Source organism: Chenopodium album, chromosome 6, assembly GCF_948465745.1.
Source record: "Chenopodium album chromosome 6, dcCheAlbu1.1, whole genome shotgun sequence".
NCBI lineage: Eukaryota > Viridiplantae > Streptophyta > Magnoliopsida > Caryophyllales > Amaranthaceae > Chenopodium > Chenopodium album.
The window spans coordinates 67990730-68015479 of NC_137839.1; the positions used below are offsets into that span (position 1 = coordinate 67990730).

Genomic DNA, 24750 nt, shown 5'->3' on the forward strand with positions numbered 1-24750 from the left:
GACGAAAATAGGCTTAAATGTGCGAAAAAAAGAAATCATGAAGATTGACTTGGAATTGCCGCTCGTTTCCCTTTGTTTTTCAAAACAAGCAACATAGCAACTGTGTATAGAGTTTTCTTTCCATTCTCTTTATTTCCCTTTGTTCATTATTCCATTTGTTTTATCCCGTGCAAACCAAACAACCCGTTACAACATTAGTCAATGATGTTATATGAGATTAAGGTACTAATTGACAGTTGATGTAGTGGTGATTAGGGATGCCTTTGGTAAGTCGGTAGGGAGGACCACATATTTGATCCTCCACAACAACAATTAGGAAGGGACTGAAACCTAACCACTACTTAAAACGAAGTCCTAAATCCGAATAACAAAAAAGATGAACTAGGTGAAAACACAAAAGAAAAAAAAAAGGGAATAAAAGTTTTTTTTTCATTTTTTAAAATGTTGGTTCACGTTTGAATAAACTTTTGTAAGTCCCTAGTTATGTAGAATTTGTCATATACACCTGGATGTATCGTACATCAAGAGTCATTTGCTCATTTAATCATCAACAAATGAGCATGTACCGTACACGGTACTACCATAGACTCGCTTACTTAGGGCCTGTTAACATTTGCTGAACTGAACTGAATTGAGCTGCAATGAATATTTAATGAAAGAAGGAAATTAGAGCTAAACTGAACTGATTAGATTTGAACTAAACTGAACTGAAATTAAGATGAACATGTACTTATTCCACTACTCATAATCCTAAGAGCATGAATATTGGAGAGGATGGTTTTATCCTCTCATTCATTCTCTCTCCTTACCCTATTTTGACACCTTACACTCTCTTTCATCCACCTCATTTTCCACTATCTCTTTCCTCTCTTCCATCCTCTTCCATTTATTTTTCCCACATCAAAGGGTATCCTCTTGATATATTTTATACTATAAATATGGCCCCACCATATTATTATTCATTATTTGTTATTGATAAGATCTAATAATAATAATAACATCAACATTAATAATAATAATAATAATTAGTATTCCATAATTAGCATACATAATAAAAATTACCATACTTTACCAATATTTTGATACAATAACACATGGAATTAGGAATAAAAAACACTAATTGATACACTAAAGTACAACAAATACAAGAAATTAAAGACAAATAAGTAAATATCCTCCTTTTTCCTTACCGATTACTAGTATGCCCAAATCTTGCCCACAAATGTTCTACCAAATCTTGTTTAAGTGACATATGAGTTTGTTTATCGTGGAGATTTTCTGGTGTTGCCATTAATGTGGTAAGATTGGGATTTTGGTAGCGCGGGGTTACGGTGAAAGTCTTTGCTCTTCGGTTTGAAGTTCCTGCTAAATACTCGGGTTGTTCAGTAGCAAACTCATTAGGATCCCAATAGTTAAGATAACTTTCGCGCTCATCTTCCACGATCATATTGTGCATGATAATACACGCCATAACAATTTTCCACAACATTTCGACACTCCATGCCAAAGCAGGAGGTCTTATAATGGCAAATCGAGCTTGCAACACTCCAAATGCACGTTCTACATCTTTTCTAATACTTTCTTGTTTGGTAGTAAACAATCGTTGTTTAGGGGTTTGCGGTGCAGTTATTGCATCTATAAATGTTGCCCATTTTGGATAGATCCCATCTGTGAGATAATACCCCTGATTGTAAGTATTTCCATTCACGGTGAACTGAATTTGTGGAGCACGACCATTTAAAATGTCGTCAAAGACGGGTGAACGTTGAAGGACATTTATATCGTTGCACGATCCAGGTGTTCCAAAAAAGGCATGCCATATCCACAAATCACAAGATGCAACAGCTTCTAAGATAATCGTCGCCGTTTTTTATCGCCTTTGATACATCCCTTTCCATCCCGCTGGACAATTTTTCCACTCCCAATGCATGCAGTCGATACTTCCCAACATACTAGGAAAACCTCTTTCCTCTCCTTCTCTTAGAAGGCGATTCATATCTTCAGGGGTTGGTTTCCTCAAGTATTCTGCTGAGAATTCACGAATCACTCCGTCAACGAAGTGTGTGATACAATGTTTAGCCATAGTTGCCCCAAGCTTGAGGTACTCGTCAACTTGATCAGCTGCGCAGCCATATGCTAACATCCTTATAGCCGTTGTGCACTTTTGTATTGGAGAAGCACCCAAACGCATACTAGCATCTGGATGTTGCTGGAAGAATCGATCAGTTTCACTTAGTTGGTTCACTATCTTCATAAATAGAGGTTTCCGCATGCGAAACCTATGTCGAAACTTATCATCACCATACAATGGTTGTTCGCTAAAATAGTCAGCAACAAACTGATCATGTGCTGCTTCACGATTACGTGGTATAACTTCCCTTCGTTTTCTCTGACGTGGAACATCTTCTTGTTGTTGTTGCATGGTGGTGTTAACCACATATCTCAATGCGTCTTCTATGATTTGTTGTTGCTGATTTTCCTCAATAAAATCAAGCAACATGTAGTCATAGATTTCATCACTAGAAGTGGAAGAATTTGAATTACTACTCATTTTAAAAATATTAATATGTAGTTGTAGTTGTGATAGTAGAAGTGTTGTAAGTGAAATAAGTCAATTTATAGGCAGTTGAGATAAAAGTTACAAAAAATAATTTGCAATATGGTAAGATAAGATTTTTACTAGAAGATAAGATTTTTTAAACAATGGATAAGATTTTTAGCAGATAAAATGAGATTGTTTAACAGAGGATAATATTTTTAGCAGAGAGATAAGATTTTTGGTAGATAAGGTCAGATTTTGTGGCAGATAAGATAAGATTTTTTGACAGATAAAATGAGATTATTTTCACAGAAGATAAGATTTTTAGCAGAGGGATAAGATTTTTGGTATATAAGATAGAAAATTACATGCTTTTTTTTAATAGAAACATAATATTATTACTCACACATAAGATTACAACATCTAATATCAAATAAAAATACAAACGATTAAAATTACTACTACGTACGATTACATCTAAAGTACTACAACAAATCTTAAACATAATGTTGTTAGATGAAAGATAAACTCTTGATACAAACTAAAAGATTAAATACTTAATACATAAAAAATAACTAATACTTAACTAATATATCTCGAAAAAAACCTGTTACTAAACTCCTCTCTAAGCTTCTTGTACATTTCAACTTCAAATTCATCGAGGACGGGTTTTGCCATCAATGAACGTAACATGCTGAATTTCATCTCCTCCTCCTTTAGCTTTTTCCTATCTTCGCTCCTTTTACTTATCAAGTCGATCATTCGTTCTCCTTGATCAAGCCGCTTATCACTAGTTTCGTCAAGAGTTGTGTTGAAAGCTTCAAGGTTTATCGATGTGGAAGAATTACTACCTTCTGCAGCTACACTCTTTGATTTTTTTTATACCCATAGGCCGCTTTCTTCCAGCACCCACACTTGGTGATTCTGGTTCGGATCGTTTCCCACTTCCCTCGCTCTCCAAAGGAAGTTGTTGGACCATATGTGGGTCCCATTTAGGAAAATTTTGCATTGTTTCAAAACAATGCATCAAAGTAAAGTGCTTTCCATGATTGAGTTTTGCATAATACTCATGGGCACGTTGGACAGCGTCTCCGCCTGAGTTTCCACTTTTCGGGTGTCGTAGGATGTAACTGTACGCCATAACCCATTTTGAAACCCATCTGTTGATAAAATCCCAACGTTGTTGCATGGACTTAATGGTCCGTGCATTTATCTCTTCAAGGTTCGCTACTCGTGCCTCTTCGTATAACTTCCCAATTGCAGCCCATAAACCGGCTTTAGTTCGTTTCGTATTCATGGTAACATTCCCACCGGCATTGATGTAGCCTGAAACAAGCGCCTTATCTTCAGCTATACTCCATGCACTGGCTTTTTTTATCACTGGGGTCTTCTCCAGTAATGTCAAGAACATCATCATCGAGATCTTCTAGATGTTGCGCTTCCCGCACATCTTCTGTTGGATAAGCAGTGCTACTAACATTTACTCCTGGAGATTGATCCATGGGTTGGGTAAAATGTTGAGACATGGGAAATAGTGGGACATTTTGTGAAGATGAACCCCCATGAAATTGGTGAGGAATTTGGGATGTATAATTCGGGTTTATAGGTCTTTGGTGGCTACCAAACCATTGCAAAGCAGCTTGAAATTGTGGATTATTGAATATATTTGGATCAAAAGGGGGAGTGTTTGAATTGTATTGAGAATTTGGAAAATTATTACTTCTTCCATAATTATGATTATTTTCATCCATTACATAAGAAAATTATAAAAAGAGAGGAAAAAGAGGAAGGAGTGAAAAAAGGTAAAAAATTAAAGTGCATAAAAAATGGCCAAAATTAGGTTCATTTTATAGAGAAAAAAAAAATAAAGCCGTCGGTGAAATCAATTTTTTAAAATAAGTTACCGTTTTTCACTAATTACCATTATACATATTTTGAGGTAGTAAAATTTTGTTAAAAATAAACAAATAAAAGGTTGACACTTGTCAAGCAATTGGAGGCCAAATTGAAATTCTAGCCGTTGTCCTTGTTTTTGCTACTTTGAAGTTTCTGTCATATGTCAGTAAGTTTTCAGTTTCTTTTTTTTTTTATCAGCTAAACGTCGCCGTTTGTCCATTAAAATTGCTCAAACGGTGGGTTTTGGCTGATTTGCTCCATCCTCTTTGGCACAAAGGACGAGGTGAATAATCCTTCACCAGATGAGGATGAATGAGAATCCTCTTCCCCTTGAGGATCCTCTATACTACCTAACATCAAAGAGGATTATTACTCCAAATCAGCAAAAGTACCATACAAGAGGACATATATCCTCTTTGATATTCATGCTCTAAATGGCTAAACCCTGAGTTAATATAAAAGTTGGGTACTCAATTTTGGCCTTTGTTGCAAATTGGGTACTCAACTTTCAATATTGGCAAATTGGGTACTATGACCTGCCTGAATCTTCTTTTCTGGCAAGTAACCTACACTACCAGGTTACCATATTGCATTCTATTAAATGAAAAAAAACTAAAATAACTCAACCTCTTTCTCTCTCTCCTCCTTTTCTCTCTTCCTCCATTAACAAACCTCCATTTATTTTTCAATTATGCAGTAATATTTTCAACATTTCTACTTTTGATATTTGCACATAATTATTGGTGCAATTCGAAGTTTTTTTTTATTTAATTTCGCGAATTTTTTGCTGATGATCAGATTACAACTAGCACAATTTTTAGTGGAGGTAAATTTCTTTGTTTATCTATTTTAACTATTGAAGATGCAAAATTGATTTAAATGGTTAATGAGGTTTTAAATTTTAGTAGGTAGGTTGTCTGGGATAATGAATTGAAGTGAAAGGTATTTTACTTTTGGTTAATGTTTTTAGTATATGAGAGATTTTGAATTGCCATTTATGTAGAAAAAATCAACTAAACAACAAAAAAAAATGTAGAAAAAATCAACAATTTTTTTTTCTTTGACTACCACCACAACACCACTGCATCCACACCCCCACGAAATTCCCACCTCCATGAATCCCACGCCCACAGATCCGACCACCCTCACGAAAAACCCACAAATTCAACCACCCCCATGAAAGCGCTAAAAAATCCAACCACCTTCACAAACCCAGGCCACCACCCTCACGAAACCTAGGCTAACACCCTCGCAAAAACGCCCTCATAATTCCAACCAACCTCACAAAACCCAAGCCACAAAACGCACTCACGAAACCCCCCACAAATTCAACATAATCCACTATGAAAACCCCACAAATTCGACGAAACTCACCTTGAATTAGTTTCTTCAAGGTCGGAGAGAAAGAAAGTTGAGCTAAAAAAGGTTGAATAGGAGAGAGAAAATTGGGGAAAGATGAATTTTTTGGTTAATTAATTCAATTGAAGTTTATTTTTTAATTTTTTTTAATTTTTTTTTTATGTTATTAATGTAGTAACCTGTTAACCTGTTGTTAAAGGTCAAAATTCAGGCAATACCCAAGTTTAGTACCCAACTTGCAACAAAGCAAAGTTGAGTACCCAATTTGCAACTTTGGGCAAAGTTTAGTACCCACATTTTATATTTACTCGCTAAACCCTTGATCAAATGTTCAAAACCTTATCGCGATATATGCCCACGTGAAACAATTCATTAAAGTTCAAGTTTGTGTACCAATGTCATTTACTCGATAGCTATTTAGCCCGACCCAACTACACCGAAACAAACCCAAATACGTGGAAACAAACCCAACCTTCTTCATTCACCACGTCATTTCTCTCTCTCCCTCTTTTCCATTTTCAACCACTTTTCTTCTCCTTCTCCTTCACCATTTTTCATTTTTCTCCCCAACACAATCCATCTCCATTTTTTTTCCATTTTATTTCTTCCTTGTTCTTTCCTCTGTTTTCCAGAAATTCAGAGCATCAGCAACCATGAATATCTTCAGATTTGCTGGTGATATGACTCATTTAATCAGTATTATTGTCTTACTTCTCAAAATTTATGCTACTAAATCATGCTCAGGTCTTCATTCTTTCTCTCATTTTCGTTAATACTACAATTTATTCCTACTTTTTTTCGTCTGATTTTTGTCTATTTATTCGAATTTTGAAGTATACAATTGTGCATTATCTGCTATATATATATATTTTTTTTGACGGTTCGATATATTATTGAGCATTAACTGAATTTATTCATTCATAAATTTTTGTTTTAATTACTGTATTTAGAATGAGTAATTTTTGAAATTTAGGGTTTGTTTGAATTTGAAATGATGGAGTTGTTGAATTTCGGAAGTTTTCGTCAATTTTTTTTTATATTGACTGAATTTTGACTAAGAATTACACAAAAATATACTTGAAAGTGAAAGAAATTTGTCATTTTCGTGCGATTTTTGAAGTCTAGAATGTTTGAAGAAATTGAGGTGTTGTAATTATTGTTTGACTTTTCCGTTGATTGATTGTGTATAACTAATTGGAATTTTGCGCTAACTTTCTATTAATAGATGATTGAATTTTGTTATTGCATTATTATTTTATTGAATGATTTGATTGTTATTGGATGGATGATGAAAGTTACGTATTGGACTTCACTTTCACTTGATTTATGCTTCAATTGGGTTGCATTAGTTGTAAATATGAAGAATGAGACGTTTATTTGAGGATGAGGGTTAATGTGATGTTTAAGCGCGATGTCTTTGAATCCGAATGACTGGGAAAATGTGATTTTGAAGCCGAATATGTGATGAGACTTATGAATGGCAGTTTTAGTACCAATGTATTGGTATCTGTAATTTGGTGCTGTAACTTTCATAGTTTGTTTGTATGTTTAAGAAGAATAACTTGATAATTTCAGATAGCAGTTTTCTGTAGTTTAATAGTTAAGGCTTTATGAGTTCAATAGAGTGTTATCTGAAATTCTGAAGTATGTGTGGGATCATTGTTGCCAGGCATTTCACTGAAGACACAAGAGCTGTATGCGCTGGTATTTTTGGCTCGCTACCTTGATTTGTTCACAGATTTCATATCTGTCTATAACACTATGATGAAGGTTGTGTTCATTGTTAGCTCCTTGGCTATTGTTTGGTTTATGAGGTTGCACCCTGTCATCAAGCGTTCATATGACAAAGAGCTTGACACATTTCGTTATTATCTTCTCGTCCTTGGGAGCTTTGTGTTGGCGCTGCTAATTCATGAGAAGTTCACTGTGCAAGAGGTAAGACCGTAAGAGCTGGGAGTTTGTTTATTTTAGCATCTGCATTTAGAAATTTGTGTTTGTTGTGATAAAAATTTGTGTTCATAACCTTCAGTTAGAGCCTGGAAAGAAATCTTATTGTGTTTCTTCTGTTAGTTCGTTAGAAATCTTCTGATGGTGCATATATCCATGCTTATACTTTTGCTGTTTTCTAATGGGAATCTGATTTTGTAATCCTGTATCTGTCCAAGTTAGACAACTGTTCATAGGGATTGCTTCATCAATGAGGCTATGAGCTGCACAGTGCACACTCTCTTCTTTGAAAGAGGATTAAGAGATCTATAGTTATTTATGTTCAATGAAAATTTGAAATCTTTGCTGGTAGAGGAAATTATTCGCTCCCATTATAACTCATATTTTCTCATCCTCATGATACTGGTTGTTTTTTGAGCTGCTACATGGTAATATGGTCACTTGACTTTTGCAGCAGTTTTATGATATGGATGTATAATTGCTGTGCAAGTTTGTAAAGACGAAAGAATGTTTTAAGCATTTTGATCTGCTTATCTCCATAATCCCATTATCCCAAGGGGATTTTTATTAATGTCTACCTGCTGTGAAATAACAATGAAGTTGGAAATTTGGAACATGTCAATTTACAAGTCTTTTCCCTACTTTTTATGGAGTAATACTAAGTAAGCAATATGTTCCTCATCCTAACCCTGAATCAATGATAACATTTCTACTCTTTGTAAACCCTTTATTCTAGCTAAAGAAGAGCAAGAACTGTGCATATGGCATCCCCACAAAATAATGTAGGCATAGTTGGTAGTTTTTGGTGCTTCCCCAATGTATCCTTGATTTTTCTTTTTATTTTTTATTTATCTGTGTCTTCTCGTTTGTATATATTATCGAACTTTCAACTGTAGTCTAGTGCTTGCCTGCTTGTTGATCTAGGCCGTCCTGCTATGTCAAACTTATTCTTGACTTATTTCAGACAAAATAAGCTCAAATAAGTTCATACAAAGTAAGTTCGGTCCAATTAAGATATGCCACAATGAAAACAAGTTCAAACACACTCACAAATACTACTCAACATTAAATTAAAAATAAAATAATCTGCTATCATGCTATGGTGAAAGTAAACTCTGATACATTTTACAATATAAGTCAAATTTTACAAAGCCTTATTATCTTACAATATAATTCCAATTAAGACATTTTACAATATAGGATAAGTTCACATAATATACATTTAGATTTTAGACAATATAAGTCAAATTTTACAAAGCCTTATTGCCCTAATGCTTTGCAAACATATTTCCTGTTCTGGGGCAATTCTCTTTGCTAATGTGTTGTCCTTCAAATGCTCTACTGATTGCCCCAACAAATCAATTAGCTTGAATTCTCACTTTCAAGCTACAAGTTTGCTTAAATTAAAGAGCATAACTTTTCCAGCATCTGATGAAGAAAATATTTCTGAGTTGTTTTGTAGTAATGTTGCTTTTGGCTTCCTGAGGCATTACACTGCAATATAAGAGTATATGCCATAGTTTTAATTAGGTTGTGAAATGGTAATGTTCATGGTTCCTTTTATTCCTCATTCATTTCTTCATTAGTACTTTGTACTAGTTGGATTTTTGGAGGGGATTCTTTTGGATTTTATTTGTTTCTTTTCTAAGTAATGTTTGTTATTCTAGAACTTAGACTCATGTGCGGACTGTAGACTCATTCAATTACACTTATTTAGTTCACTTTGCAATTTTATTTTATTTTTTCAGGTTTTCTGGGCATTTTCTATATACTTGGAAGCTGTTGCTATTCTTCCCCAGCTTTTCCTGCTACAAAGAAGTGGAAACGTTGACAACTTGGCTGCTCAATATGTTTTCTTTCTTGGGTACGTCCTAAATTCATCTCATTTGTTTCTTGTTTATAACTTTAGTGGCGCAAAGCCGCAAACGTCCCACCTTGAAACATATCTTGAGGATCTATGGATGTCCCATTCTTGCCTGATTGAACTCTTGTAACCTCCGGATTTCTAAACCAGAAGCTGAAGAAGGGGACAAAGCTAATAAAGAAAATCATTGCTGATTCAGATGTACATTCAACTGTAAATTTATCAAACCGATATTCAGATGTATAAAGAACGTTGGTTGTGCTAGACTAGATTGAGATTGTAGCAGTAACTAAAACACAACTATTTAATTTTAAGATATGCCTACAACTAGGAATAGTCATAGTACCGTTTTGACATCTAGTTAATCAGAATTAGTATCTGCTTGTTTTCAATTGCAAATCAGTTTCCATTTTATGCTTAGTGATTGTTTTCTTAGGGACTATTTAGAATTTGACTTCTACGTGATCCCGTAGATTTGACTTATGAGTACTATATTACTATGTCTCCAACATCCACATTCCTTTGTTTGGGTCAAAATCACCTCATGGTCCTGTGATTTTAATGGTCCATTTAAAAGCATCCATGTAACATGATTTCTTGGTTTTTTACAGGGCATATAGGGCATTCTACATTTTCAATTGGATTTATCGCTACTTCACTGAACCATATTTTACTCGATGGATAGGTATGGGTTTTCCTAGAGCAAAACAATGTTATCACCAAGATAATAATGTCTGTATGAGTTTTCCTAGAGCAAAACAATGTTATCACCAAGATAATAATGTCTGACATGTGATTCCCCTTCACTTTCCAGCTTGCGTCTCTGGCCTTGTTCAGACTGCCCTTTATGCAGATTTCTTTTACTACTACTTTATCAGGTAAATAACTAAGAATTTTATCAATTCCTGTTGATGCTGCTTTTCAAATGTGTATGAAATAAGTATATTTTCTTTTATTTCAGCTGGAAAAACAATTCAAATCTTAAGTTGCCAGCTTGAGCCCATAAAGAACAGATATAAATGTTGAAGACTGGTTTGTTAACACCTTTGGCATGATTGACGGTCGAGGTTTTGTGTTTTTGGTTCCAGTCCCATGATGCCATTCCTGTTGGTAGTGGACACTGATGAGTTTAGGTGGTCTTGTATAGGGAGCTCTTTTCCTTAACTCTGATCAGATTAAACTCTATTTGATGTGTCTTCATATAAAGCATCTTTACACGTGTAAAAATTAGGATGTGTTACATCATACATTGGATGCCAAGTGGAGATTTGGAGATGTTTCTTAGTTGCACAATTAAGGATCTAGGTTATACACATTCTATGAAATTTGCAAAAGCTTCAAATCTTCAATACATGTTTTCTCAGTGATTCGAGGTTCAGTTATGTTAGTGGGGGTAGTTTTGGGAGATTGGTTCTCAGAGCCTTGGTAGTTGAAATTTGTGTACATAATTATCTGTATTATGATCCATATAGAAGGGTAGCAATTGAAGGAACATTCCCTTAATAGCAATTCTGATGATCGGAATTGTTTTGGGGGTTGGATCTCAGATAAAGTTGTCGCGCAAAGAACTTGTATTGTTCTGTGGGAACTTATTACTGGTCAGTGTGTAATTTGCGATGACCTCCACTTTAATTAAAGGTTGGCATGTTATAGTGATCACAGGGCAGGTGATATATAATAGGGGCTTTGTATTTTGTCCATGTGGGACAATAACTATGTTGGTTCTTATGAAGCAATTAAATTGGAGTTGAATAAAATTTTGCAACTCCAACATAGAACGTATAATGAACCTTGGATCAAAATTGAATGTAAAGTCATTTGGAGCTATAGACCTGATGCGTTTTTACCTGAATTGCCATGGTCGACTGGTCGAGCCAGAGTTTAGATTTCCTGCATTCTCAATATGGTATGAAAATCCATAGAAGTGGAGTTCATCTTCATCATGTACTATATGGGTGTTGAGCAATCATCTTTTGACAATGACTTGAATAGCTGAATTAATGAATATGATCTGGTTTATCTTTACCTTATTTTGCTGAATTGAAATTATTTTACTAAACTTATTTTTTACTAATGAAATATGCTGAAATTATTTCTTGATGACCAGAATTTATTTTTACAAAACTGGAAAACAATGCAACTAGTTTGTGAGTTTTGAAAACATGCAGTGTACATATCTTATATCTCCCAGATATCACAACTCCATAGCTATCACAACTCCATATCTTATATCTCCCAGCCATTACAAGTTTATAACTCCCACAAATAAAGGCATTGGGAGTTGAGACTACAATGGAGCTTGAAAGTTCTCTTTACACGGTGCAAAGAAACTTCAGAATCCTCTTGTACAGCCTAAAACTTCAAAATCCTCTTGTACAGCCTAAATATGGGGAAATAAACTCTAAAAGAGTCGAGACCAACGGTATACATAGTAACTTGAAAATTTCACTTGAATTTCACTTGATATAACCTCTTCCCTCTCACCATCATCATTCCTGCAAAGACCTGCAATGACAGATTTGCATGGTCAATAATACCATGTGGTTAGAATTCTAGCCCTTCCAGGTATCTCACTGATGGCTCGGGCCCCCCAGACTTCTGGAGGTTGACAGTAGAGAGAACTGTAAAAAAGCTTAGTAGTACAACCCGATCAAAAGGTTACTGCTTCCAATCATACTACAAGTGCTACTTTAAAACATGGATAGATATCAAACATCAAAACCATTTGTATTGCTTATGCAACATGAGAAACCAACATAAGAAATATTCAACTGCAAGACAATGTACTAAAACCTCATCAGGCTGACAATAAGATAGCAAATACACTTAATATTATAATCTTAAAAGTGCTACATTACCACTGGCAATAGGATAAGGGCGCAGCAGGAATAATTATGTTTGAACTCCTTTGAAAGGAACCAAGACAACTGTCTTAAACTTCATTATTAAAAACACGACCCATAAAGGCTGCAATTAAGCCCTGTTACTTTATAGCAAATTCAAATGAATGAGAGTCCGGCTCACAAATACCCGACCACATTCCAACTCTTTACTTCACAAATTCCATAGCTTTGGGTCCTAAGCCCAACACAGATCAAATTCTGCACTAAACTCCTTTAATATAATCTTTTGCTTAAGCTTTATACATGAGGCCCCAAGAATGAGACCTACGAATCATACCATAATTAGCACTAATAGTTATAAGAGGTATTAGTGCTGATAGTCGCACAAGGAGTCACTCCTGCAGCCCTAATGCTACTGAGGCCTATAGCAGGTATTTATGTACTCAATATCTTCATCTACGTTCTTTGATATTTTTGAAACTCAGTGTTTTAGATTTTGTTTTCATGAATGTGATTCGCTAATCAATACAAAGTCCTCGGGATATCTTACTTTAACTACTGATGGAAGCTATACATGGTGTAAAAAAGTTCTAACCATTGTAATTTTATGTTAGTGACCAAGGATTCTATGAGTTAATTGCCTAATTGGCACTATATTGCCTACAGACACTGAACCAAGTTGACTTTGTAAGTGGAGAATTTTCACTGAACCTAGGTTAAGATCACAAGGGAATCTAGCTTTAACGCTTTATGCACTGATAAGTTAGCCTAAGAGGTTGATTGTACTCAGGGAAGGTGAGGATTGTAGTTGCTTCTCACATTACACTCTTTACAGAAACCTCCATGCATTTAATCCTCAGATAAAATGACAGCTGTCATCAGCATATAAAGAACTTAACACTATCAAAAAATTTAAACAAATTATAAAAAAACCAAAGAGATCTCAAATGAGGAAAATAATGATGCAATCAACCATCTGATATCTATTATATGAATGTAGACAACAAACGAAGAAGCTGGAAATGTTAGCTAAACAAGTAGAAGAATCAACAAAAAAAATTCAGTCAAAAGTTTAGAAACAAAATGAAGATACAAAATAAAATGTAGTTTGACAAGTGAATTTAAATCCAAATCACAAGATGCAAAGATCATTAGAGAAGTTATAAAAGATCATACCTGTGAATTGACCGCACAAAAGGGTTAGAGAAACCCATCTCAACTTTGGTGAAACATCTCCATCGCACTTGCTTTAGAGCTTGTGTCAAGTGCTAACTGGGATACAATCATCTTGGTGTTTACAATATTATCAAACTTGGTCTCAACTCTCAAGTACTTCATTTTTCTATTCATTTTGCTTACTAAGCAATATCACCATTGATAATTTAGCTTTCAAGTTTGACACTTATAGAACTTACAATAGGCTGCACATAAGTTAATTAAAACTACAATCAGGATCTTTTATCCTAGACTTGGAAGACATAGTTTAAACAGGTTTCTTTAACCTTGCATTTACTGTGAAAGAATTACCAAATGTTGGCAAGGTAATGTACCACCTTTAATGCTTCCATCCTTCTTGGCATACACTGATTCATAAGACTCCAATTAGATTAACTCCCTTTTTTTTCTCCCTCTCCCTGTAACAGGGTCCACTTTTCTAGCAAAGTTCATATCAACCCTTGTTCATTCAAATTTTAAAAGTCAGCATAAGTGGCTGGCAAGGAACCATACTAGATAAACTACTCTATAGGCTAAGCACATAGCACTGATGTAGTTCATAATATCCAGAAAGTAAATCAGAAGAAAATGAAATTAAAAGAGAACTTAAAAGTATATATTAGATTTTATACAGTACTTCATTCTCCATCCTACTGCATTGGAGTGCAACCAAGATTTCTATTAAAGGAGAGTTTCCATCATTTAACTTATATGATAAGTACAAGCAAATGTAAGGATTTAGTCTACAGAATAGCTAATTTAACACCTAATTCAAGCAATTTTCCACCAACAACTCAATATTCATTGATAGAATCAGCGAACAAACCATTTATTTGTCATTTAACGGTAATATAGTTGAATAAAAGCCAAACAAAGACAAGCTAAAACTGACCAAGTTGTCATCAATCCCCCCCACCCCCAACCCACCCTCACCCCACCCCCCTCCAAGTGCAGCACACATAAAATTGTAGCTAGAAATGACTAAACGTGTTGTGAAAATGTCTTTTCCCGTGTGAATTAGACAAGTAAAGAAAACACTACGCACATAACAGGATATCGTAAAAAGAAAACATTAACAACTGCAAGTCTAAACCATCAACTTGCCAACAGACTAAAAAAATCTAATTGGGCAACTATTGACTTCAGCGATAAGCTACTCATGTTTAGTCAGGAGAAAATATTTCAGTGTAAACCATGTGACAAGAAGTAGCCTTATCAGAGAAAGGAAAGAGAATAAGCGTTAGCACAAAGCAAGACTAATGTATACATATTATACGAAGTATAGCTTATGGATAAAGGCTAACAGATCTTAAGAAAGTTCAATTATACTGATATATTTCCAAAAACCAATTGATAAAACATATTGAAGAGAGTACGACACAAAGGCAAAGTGATAGTAGAACAGCATACTCAAACTCTGAAGTATATGATAACTTGCCTAGTGCCAAGTTCAGTGAAATCCTTATCTGTAGCACAACGGTAGTGCTTAGTTTTTTCTTAGTAACTAAGTGTCAATGTGCATCCCCTAACTCCACAAATTCAATCCAAGTATGATGCTAAGACTTGCTAATTTCCAATATGAGATTCACAATACAAAGTTACTGCACATACTAAGAAAACTTCATGATATGGAAGTTTCAAGCAAATAAACCTTCACCAGTAGTCCCCACATGAACACTTTCCATCCTTGAAATGATGGAACCGCTTGTTGTCCCTAACAATCAACTCCCTCCCAACAATCTTGGACATGATCTTAATAGCATTGTGACAATCACCACAAATTCGAAGGTTCTTAATGATCCTAAGGGGTGTCCTCGGCGGGGTACTGATCAAGCCATAAGCTATAGCTAATCTCTCACTGTGGTAAAGCAAGGCCTGCTCCTTAGCTTCCTGATCAATGTCATGAAGAACATATCTAGTGTCTGGCACATAACCTTGTTCCTTAAGAGCAGCCTTGTATTTCTCATCGTCTTTGTAAAGAGACGGATTCTTAAACTCGGGAAGTCTATTCCTTCCTTCCATTAGATTCTCTGCCATTCGCTTTTTCGGAGGTGGAGTAGGGAGTTTGTCAGCAACAGCCTTCGACGGATCAAGATCAACTATCAACTCATTTATATGGTCCTCAAGATCCAAATCACCATGATACCTAGCATAATCCCTTAATGACTCCCAAGCAGCCACATTCGGCTGCATTGGCAACTTTTCGATATACTCCCGAGCTTCAATAAGATGCCCGGAAGCTCCAAGCACATCCAGAACCAACAAATAATGCTCCAACTGCGGTTCAATACCATACTCTGTTCTCATCTTCTCCAAATAGATAAACCCTTCTTCCACAGCCTCCGCCCCGGCACAAGCATACAAAACAGCCATAAACGTCTCGCTATTCGGCCTCAATCCCAGCTCCTTCATCTTCTCAAACAACTGCAACCCCTCATCTCCAAGCGAGTTACTAGCATACCCTCTAATCATCAAATGCCAAGAATCAATACTTCGTTCAGGCATATGATCGAACACCCGGCGTGCATCCACCATACTCCCACATTTCGCATACATTTCAATCACTTTATTGATCAATCTAAGATCACCCCTAAACGTAGACCTAAGAAAGAAATCATGCACTTTCTTCGCATTCTCCAGCAATTTAGGGTTCCCACATTTATCAAACAACACATAAAAACACTCCCCATCAGCCTTTGCTCCTTTCACCATCAACTCAATTATCTCCTTCACCTTCCCCTCCATAGCCATACTCCTCAAGTCCACATTCAGGGCCTCAACCGGGCCACTCTGCACCTGTACCGGGCCCTGATTCGGGCCTTGATTGTTCCACTGATTAGGGTTCCTCGGAGGCGCTTGCGACGGCTGTTGTTGACGAACATATCTTTGATCGGGAAATTGACCTTGTGGGTATCCATGATTAGGGTTTCTATGAACTGGGTATCCTTGATTTTGCTGATTCCACTGACCCTGTTGCTGCTGCTGCTGCGGCGGCGGCGGTTGTTGCTGGCGATAATTGGGGGTGTAATTAGGGTTTATCGGCGGAGGAGGAGCACTACCGGCGGCGTGAGGTGGAGGGTACCAGCCTTGATTGTGGTTGTCGGGTTGAGGGTGACGAGGGTAGTCGTTTGGGGCGGCGAAGGTGGAGAGAGAGCGAGAGAGAAGAGGGGAGTTTAGGGTTTTGGGGAAAGGGTTTAAGGGTGGGAGAGAAGATGGGTTGAAATGGGAACGTACTTTGAGGAGAGAGGAGATGTAGAATGGAAGAGGAGGACGAACTGCGATGAAGGACGCCATTGATGAAGTGAATTGAAGGTTGAGTAGCAGGAATAGGTGGTGATAGTGTTGAGCAGAGTGTTATCTTTCCGATTGTAGCAGGGGTTTGGGTGGTAGGGTTTAACGGTTCAATATATGGGTTACTTCATGTCTGTTCACATTTACTTAAGTGAACTAACTAATGGAACTGATTGAAGCCGAACTGAACTGAATTAATTGGAGCTGAAATGAATACTCAACTGCTATTTGTCGCTCCCAAATTACCAGGTAACGCTCCCTTTTTGACTTGAATGGACCACTATGCCCTTTATGCAATTTGGGTTATAAAAAGGACCTTGTTCCCCATTTGGACACAATACATGAAACGGTCCCCTCACTTCACGATATTGCTGTCCCGAGCTTCCCAAAATCGGTCCCCACGACCACCTAAATTTTCTATTTTCAAAAATCGTTAAATTTTCCGACGGGTCTTGGGTCATGGACGGCGAGTGGAACATACGTACGCCGGAGAATGCATCGGATCATTCTGTAAGTTTTTTTTTATTTTTTTTATTTTCGGTAATTAGGACATCCGCCTAAAATTTCCGGATGTCCTAGGTACATCCGCCTAAAATTTCCGGATGTACCATGGAACATCCGGAAATTTCAAGCGGAAGATGGGATCCGCCTAAAAAATCCGGATGTTCCATGGTACATCCGGAAATTTCAGGCGGATGTACCTAGGGACATCCGGAAATTTTAGGCGGATGTCCCTATTAATTTTTTTTTTTTAAATGTTAAGTACGTTTATTTAATTTTTTTTATGTTTATTAAGTTTTTTTTTTTTTTTATGTATTTTTTTTCGTGGTCTTGTGATTATTGTTGTGATTTAGTATTTGATAATTAATGTAATTTTGTTGTATTAATATGATTATTAGTAATATGTTTATTTTTTGTTTCATTATTATTATTATTATTATTATTATTATTATTATTATTATTATTATTATTATTATTATTATTATTATTATTATTATTTATATTATTATTATTATTATTATTATTATTATTATTATTATTATTAGTAATATGTTGATATTATTGTTGTTGTTGTAGTTGATATTATTATTGTTGTTGTTGCTGTTATTTTTATTGTTGTTGTTGTTGTTGATATTGTTATTATTAATTAGTGGAAATATAATTTTAATATTAATATTAATATTATTATTATTATTATTATTATTATTATTATTATTGTTATTATTATTATTATTATTATTATTTATTTATTAATTAATGTTATGGTCTTATAAATTGTTTTGTAGTTGTTGTTATAATTTTTTATTATCATTAATATTGTTATTGTTTTGTATTTGTTGTTATTATTATTAGTATTGTTATTAGTATTGTTATTATTGTTATTATTATTATTATTATTATTATTATTATTATTATTATTATTATTATTATTATTATTATTATTATTATTATTATTATTATTATTATTATTATTATTATTAGTATTGTTTTTATTATTTTTATTATTTTAATTATAATAATTATTATTATTATTGTTTTTATTATTATTATTTTGACATAAAGCATGTTTTGTTTAATTTGTATAGGATATGGAATCTGAGGAAGGCGGTGACGGTGTGAATTATAGTGGGAATTTTGTCACCGATACGTTTTTTCCTACATTTGACGATGTTGTTACATGGGCTGATGGTGTTTCCATAAAATTGGGATTTATATTGGTGAAATCGTCTTATAACAAAACCAGAGATGGTCGGCCGTATCGGTATTTGCGATGTGATCGGTCACGAAGGAGCAAGCCGAGAGATTTGGAGAACGCGATACGGAAGGACACCAAAACCAAAGCTAATGGTTGTCCATTCTACATCAAGATATATTATGATGTCAGCACCCAAAGTTGGAAGATCATTGCGAAAAATTATCACACCGGGACACATAACCACCCAATGATTGTGTACCCAGAGGGTCACCGTAAAGTGAGCGGATTGAGTCCGGGTGCAAAACAGGTTGTGCGGGACATGACAAAGTCCAAGGTTGCTCCCCGTAACATCATGTCCACTATTGCCGAGCAATTTCCTGATGATCATCCAAACATCCGACACATTTACAATTGCCGAAATGACTTCAGGATGGAGATGTCCGAAGGAAGAGGAGTTGTTCAGCAATTTCTTCATCTGGCGAGAGAGAGTAAATACATTTACTGGTTCACGAACGATTATCACAACGTTTTGCAACATGCATTTATGGTGCACCCGATCATGGTCAACATACTCCGCACATACCCACATGTCATAGGTATGGATTCTACTTACAAGACCAATCGATATAACATGCCTTTCTTTGAGATAGTAGGCGTGACACCGACAAACCAGAATTTTCTAGTTGGATATGTTTTCATGCGCGACGAGTGCACGGCTAGCTATCGGTGGGTGTTGCAGAGATTAAGGGAGTTAATTGGGTTTGATAAAGAGCCATCTTTATTTATTTCAGACCGTGATCTTGGGCTATGTGCGGCTTTGAGAGAAGTCTTTCCAGGGACGTCACATTTACTCTGTCTATGGCACATCAACAGAGATGTGGAGGCTAAGGTGACGAAGATGTTTGGAAACAAGACGGTTGGTGTCAGTTTTAGAGCTGGGAGATGGTTCAAAATCGTGAATGCAACAACACAGGCGGAGTATGATCGTGCTCTAACTGCCATGCAAGTGAGGTGGGGAAAATATCCGGAAGTGATTCAGTATGTTCAGAGAACTTGGCTTTGTCATAAGGAGAAATTTGTGAAATTTTGGACGAACCAGGTTCTTCATTTTGGTAACACCACCAACTGCAGAGTTGAGAGCCAACATTCAGCAGTGAAAACTTGGTTAGAATCATCCACAGGTTAGTTGTATTATTTTATTAGTTGTTCTCGTTGTTACGTAATTGTAATTGTAATTGTATTTGAATTTACTAATTAGAATCATTGGCAGGTGCTTTGGATACCGTATGGGCCCGAGTCCATTGTCATATCGGTAATCGCATCATACAAATTCGTAATGACTTGGAGGCATCAAGGTCTAAAATTGGTCAGATGTACAGACAGTTGCCACTGTCACGTATAAATGGCAAAGTGTCTCAACATTGCTTGAAAGTTCTGGATAACGAGACGAAAAGGATGCGGGATTTGAGTTACCAGGTCCATGAACGGTGTGGATGTGCTATGCGTCTGACCCATGGTCTTCCATGTGCTTGCCAGATACATGATTCGATAGTTGCACAGACAGGATTGTATAGCAGCCAAATTCATTCTTTCTGGAAGATACTGGTTATTGGTGATGGTGTTAACATTCCTGAAGTGGTAAATGATTCGACCAAGGAGGCTGCACATTTTCGGTCCCTAATCGACGAAGTCATGGAAAGTGACCCGGCCGTACGTCGAAATGTAACATCCAGATCATTCACACCTTGAAGAACCACATATCAACCTTAACACTCGTGGTCGACCGAAAAGAAATAACACCAGGCGTGATCGTAGCTATTTCGAGCATGTGAACCGTCAACACACTCAACGTGGTGGTGACCCAGAACCAGGTAATACTAAAATTCTATATTTAATATAAAAATATGTAAACTTAATACTTGTAGCTTTACTAATAATTTATCTTTTAATTTTGTGTTGTAGATCCAAGTGACATTAGTCACTGCAGGTATTTGAACTTGCTTCCAGCCCCAATGTTGCCGTACATTTCGTCTTGGAAGGATGTCATTGGTGATGGGAACTGTGGCTTTCGTTGTGTCGCCGACTTCTTCTTTGGCGATCAAAATAAGTGGTTTGATGCTCGGGAAACAATAGCGAACGAGGTCGCTGGTCATCCTGATTTGTACGAACGGATTTACGGGCTTGGGCGACTTTGGATGAACGTGAAGCGTATTCGATGGGATGGTGGGGCTGTCGGGGAGCGGCATTGGATGGTTACAATTCAAGATTTATTTCCTATTGCTACGTGGTTCAACGCAAGGGTGATTTGTCTCGGAGTAGGCCTAGTACCAACTTGCTACTACCCATGCATCACAGTCTTACCGCTTAGGGCACGCAACGGGGTTCGGTCACCGACTCGAGAGTTTGTGATTGCTACAGTTGGTGGATCACATTTTATCCGTCTTGACCTTGTACCTGATTCACCACTCCCGCCGATCGCCGGTTGGTGGACGGAACACCACGAGGATAGTGTCAATGGATGGGATCAAGCATATCAATTGAGAAGGGACATGTGGGATGCATTAGTTAGGTAGTTTGTAATGTACATTCACTAACTTTGAACATTTGTAAGAAAATTAGAATTATGAAATTAATTTTATATGTATTTGCTTTTAATCTAACATGATATGCAACAAAACATCAAATATAAAATAAAATAAGTGTCCAGTTTATACATTACATTTTAAAAAATAAAATACAAATAAGTTCATAACATAATTAAAACCATCACTAACAGAACATCTAATAAAAATAATCTAAAGTCCCATTTTTGACTTCCAATCAAATACAAGCTGCTCAGTCATTGTTCGAGTCTCACTCGACATTTCAGGATACTCAGCTAGTGCTCTTTGGTGAATCTCCATGGACCGACCCATCCACTGCAAATCAAACAATAACATATTATAACACAAAAATTAATAGAAGTCATTGTTAATATAATAATAAGCATTAATACTTACGTAATCAGTGTTAGTCCGCTCAGGCAGGTTGCTTGTAACTCCTGGACCTGGAGATACCCGCGGGTGAGAAAACCTGTACAACCACTGCATGTAACCGGGCGCAACCGAAGGAGCTGCAGCACTAAGCCTAGGTAGGGCACCTAAAACAACACTCTGAGATACCCCAGGGACAAACCTGTTCCACATCACAGCTGTCATCTCAGTCGGGAAGTCTACCCGATACATCTTCAAGTTAGTCGGCCTCTTGGCCTTCTCTGGCCTGATGATCTCGCGGGGAATGCCTTGCACGAAACCAAGCTGGCGCACCACTCTATCAGGCATGTACGGATCAATGATGTTACGGTACTGGATGCAGCCAATGAATAAAGTGGGGGGCACTCGTAATGCAGGATCAGCTCCGTACGGTAGCCAGTTCACCTCACGGTCAGTAAGCGCATCAATCCTAGTACGAAAAGCTAACAGGCGCTCCAGGTTCTTGCTAGGACATCCCGCTCCTACATCCCAAGCAGACGCACGAGGCATTTGAAGGTCCCGGGTCAAGGTACCCTGCTGTGGCCGAAAGCACGGAAAGTACTCGTAAATCCACGCTTGCAGAAGCGTGAGACAACCAGCAATCGAATCAGCACCTTTCCGTGATGTCGTGCCCAGTTGCCGATACAAGTAGGCCAGTGTAGCTGTTCCCCAAGCATACTCGTTAATAGGGACATCCGTGTGACATAGCTCGTGGAGGAAGGAAGGATGCGTACGGTTACCACTCTTGTCTACAAACAGTGTACCTCCAAGCACTAACCACAAGTATGCATCAAGCTGCTCACTAAAATCCCGGTCGACCGCCAATGTCGACTCAAAAATCTTATCAGTCAACACCCCACTACCCTGCCAAATGGTCTTTGTGCCGCAAACCTCAGACAGATCATCTGGAGTCATATCCATGGTGACCGAGCACGCGTCCCGTAACACGTCCATGCTAGGAGTAGTGGACACCATATTACCTGCAACCCGTAACCCAAGTATGTTGTACACGTCGTGCAGCAAGATCGTAATCTCCCCAAATGGCAAGTGAAAGGTGTTCGTATCTGGCTGCCACCTCTTAACAAAAGCAGAAATCAACGGCCAATCAAGTCTCTTAAACATCAGTCCAGGCAAGTGAGACAACCAACTAGCATCAATCGCCGCAATGTCCTCCACAGATTGACGGCCTCGCCAAGTGAACAAGTCAGAACATAACTTTGTCCTACTCAAACAGCGCAAAACACTACGCTCCTGCTCCATCCAGATATACCGTGCCACGTGACCGCCAAAACTAGGGATAACTGACCCATCCTCAGGCCCACCCGGCATCGGTTCCTGCACTAACCATGCCTCTGCAGAGCTGGAAGTAGGCTGACTCGACCCACTACCAACAAATCTCCCAAACTGACCCCTATATACCATATGAAAATCCTGAGGGTCCTGTTCTTCATCCCGGTCACCAGCATGACTAGCCGAACATTCGTCTTCCTCGTCAGATATGGGTGCTCTACTTGCAGAGTACAAGGGCCGACTACTACCAGACTGTTGGTCTCTCGACCAACCACTAGTAGACCCGTATTGCTGCTGCTCGGGCTGAACCGGTGAAGATCGAGATGTCTGTCTCCTAACAGACGCATTCAGACGTCGTGATATTGCATGTCGAGCACCAGAACCCTCGATCTACATAAAATTAAAAAATAATCCGATTTTAGTAATAACAATAACAATAACCATAATAACCATAATAACAATAACAACAATAATAATAATAACAACAACAACAACAACAACAAATACAAATTAACAACAACAATAACTAACAACAATAACTAACAACAACAACAACAACAACAAATACAAATTAACAACAACAACAATAACCATAATAACAATAATAATAACACTAATATCAACAACTATAATACTAATCATAATTAAAAATATTAATAATAGTACTACTAATAACACTAATAATAATATTATTATAACAACAACAACAAAAAAAAAAAAAATTAAACAACAACAATAACCATAAAAACCCTAATATCAAATTAGTTTAATAATAATACTAATCATATTTTTAAAAATAATAACACTAATAATAATAATAATAATAATAATAATAATAATAATAATAATAATAATAATAATAATAACAATAATAACAATAATAATAATAATAATAATAATAATAATAATAATAATAATAATAATATCAACAATAATAATAACAATAATAATAATAATACTAACCATAACACTTCAAAATAACAACAAAAATAACAAAATCCAAAAAAAAAAAAAACAAATTAACAACAACAACAATAACCTTAACATTAATAATAAAAACCTAATATCAACAAAATAAATTATCATATTTTTTTAAATAATTACATTACAAAATATAATAAGCACAATAATAACAACAACAATAATAATAATATCAACAATAATCACCATAACACTTCAAAATAACAAAAAAAAAAACAAAATTCGAAAAAAAAAATAAAATTAACAATTTTATTAACGGGCCAAAAAAAAAAAAAAAAAAAAATTGGAACTTCCGCCCAAAATTTCCGGAAGTTCCATGGAGGATCCGCCTGGAATTTCCGGATCCTCCATGGAACATCCGAAAATTTTGGGCGGAAGTTCCTGGGATCCGAAATTAAAAAAAAAAAACCTCGTCTCCACCATCGCCGCCGCCTCCGCCGCTGCCACCAGCGCCGCCGAAGGTCCTCCCTCCGAATCTCAGCCTAATCCGCCTCGAATCACCCATTTTCTTTTGTGTTTATGATGATTGTTGTTTTTTTAAAAAATGAAGAACAATTTTTGAATTTTTTTTTTTTAAAAAAAAAAAATTGTTTTAGAGAGTTAGAGAGTTTGAGAGTAAGAGAGTTAGAGAGAGAAGTAAAGAAGTGAGAAATGTTGGTCGGGAAGGAAAAAACCGTATTTATATATTAGGGGTAAAATTGGAATTTCAAGAAAAAAAGGGAGCGTTACCCGATAAAATGGGAGCGACAAATAACAACACCCATATTTTATGAGAGAAGGAAATTAGGAGCTGAACTGAACTGAAATTAAGTTGAAGT

At 36.4% G+C, this 24750-nt stretch overlaps 2 protein-coding genes and 1 pseudogene across 2 annotated transcripts; 1 reads left to right on the plus strand and 2 right to left on the minus strand.

Moving 5' to 3' along the window:
• Window positions 1–1186: 1186 nt before the first annotated feature.
• Window positions 1187–3836, minus strand: LOC145637103 (uncharacterized). The gene is made up of 4 exons (XM_081688612.1): window positions 3425–3836; window positions 3147–3357; window positions 1963–2543; window positions 1187–1848 (listed from the first exon to the last, which is right to left on the minus strand). Exons 1-4 carry the CDS (start codon window positions 3834–3836, stop codon window positions 1187–1189), a joined length of 1866 nt encoding a protein of 621 aa, XP_081544738.1.
• Window positions 3837–6088: 2252 nt separating this feature from the next.
• Window positions 6089–11589, plus strand: LOC145635062 (ER lumen protein-retaining receptor A-like). The gene is made up of 6 exons (XM_081686356.1): window positions 6089–6538; window positions 7464–7729; window positions 9490–9605; window positions 10217–10290; window positions 10420–10483; window positions 10567–11589. Exons 1-6 carry the CDS (start codon window positions 6448–6450, stop codon window positions 10601–10603), a joined length of 648 nt encoding a protein of 215 aa, XP_081542482.1. The 5' UTR covers window positions 6089–6447; the 3' UTR covers window positions 10604–11589.
• A 3383-nt stretch (window positions 11590–14972) lies between these two features.
• LOC145636193 (pentatricopeptide repeat-containing protein At2g15690, mitochondrial pseudogene) lies at window positions 14973–17041 on the minus strand (annotated as a pseudogene).
• Window positions 17042–24750: the final 7709 nt, after the last annotated feature.

Excerpts from the sequence above, each read along its gene's own strand:
- LOC145635062 (XM_081686356.1), top strand. The coding sequence starts at position 6,448 with ATGAATATCTTCAGATTTGCTGGTGATATGACTCATTTAATCAGTATT. Across the intron at positions 6,539-7,463 it reads TGCTACTAAATCATGCTCAG|GCATTTCACTGAAGACACAA; the intron begins GTCTTCATTCTT and ends CATTGTTGCCAG. Across the intron at positions 10,291-10,419 it reads ATATTTTACTCGATGGATAG|CTTGCGTCTCTGGCCTTGTT; the intron begins GTATGGGTTTTC and ends TTCACTTTCCAG.
- LOC145637103 (XM_081688612.1), bottom strand. The coding sequence starts at position 3,836 with ATGAATACGAAACGAACTAAAGCCGGTTTATGGGCTGCAATTGGGAAG. Across the intron at positions 3,358-3,424 it reads TGGAAGAAAGCGGCCTATGG|CTTTCAACACAACTCTTGAC; the intron begins GTATAAAAAAAA and ends TAAACCTTGAAG. Across the intron at positions 1,849-1,962 it reads AAGAGAAGGAGAGGAAAGAG|AAGCTGTTGCATCTTGTGAT; the intron begins GTTTTCCTAGTA and ends CGATTATCTTAG.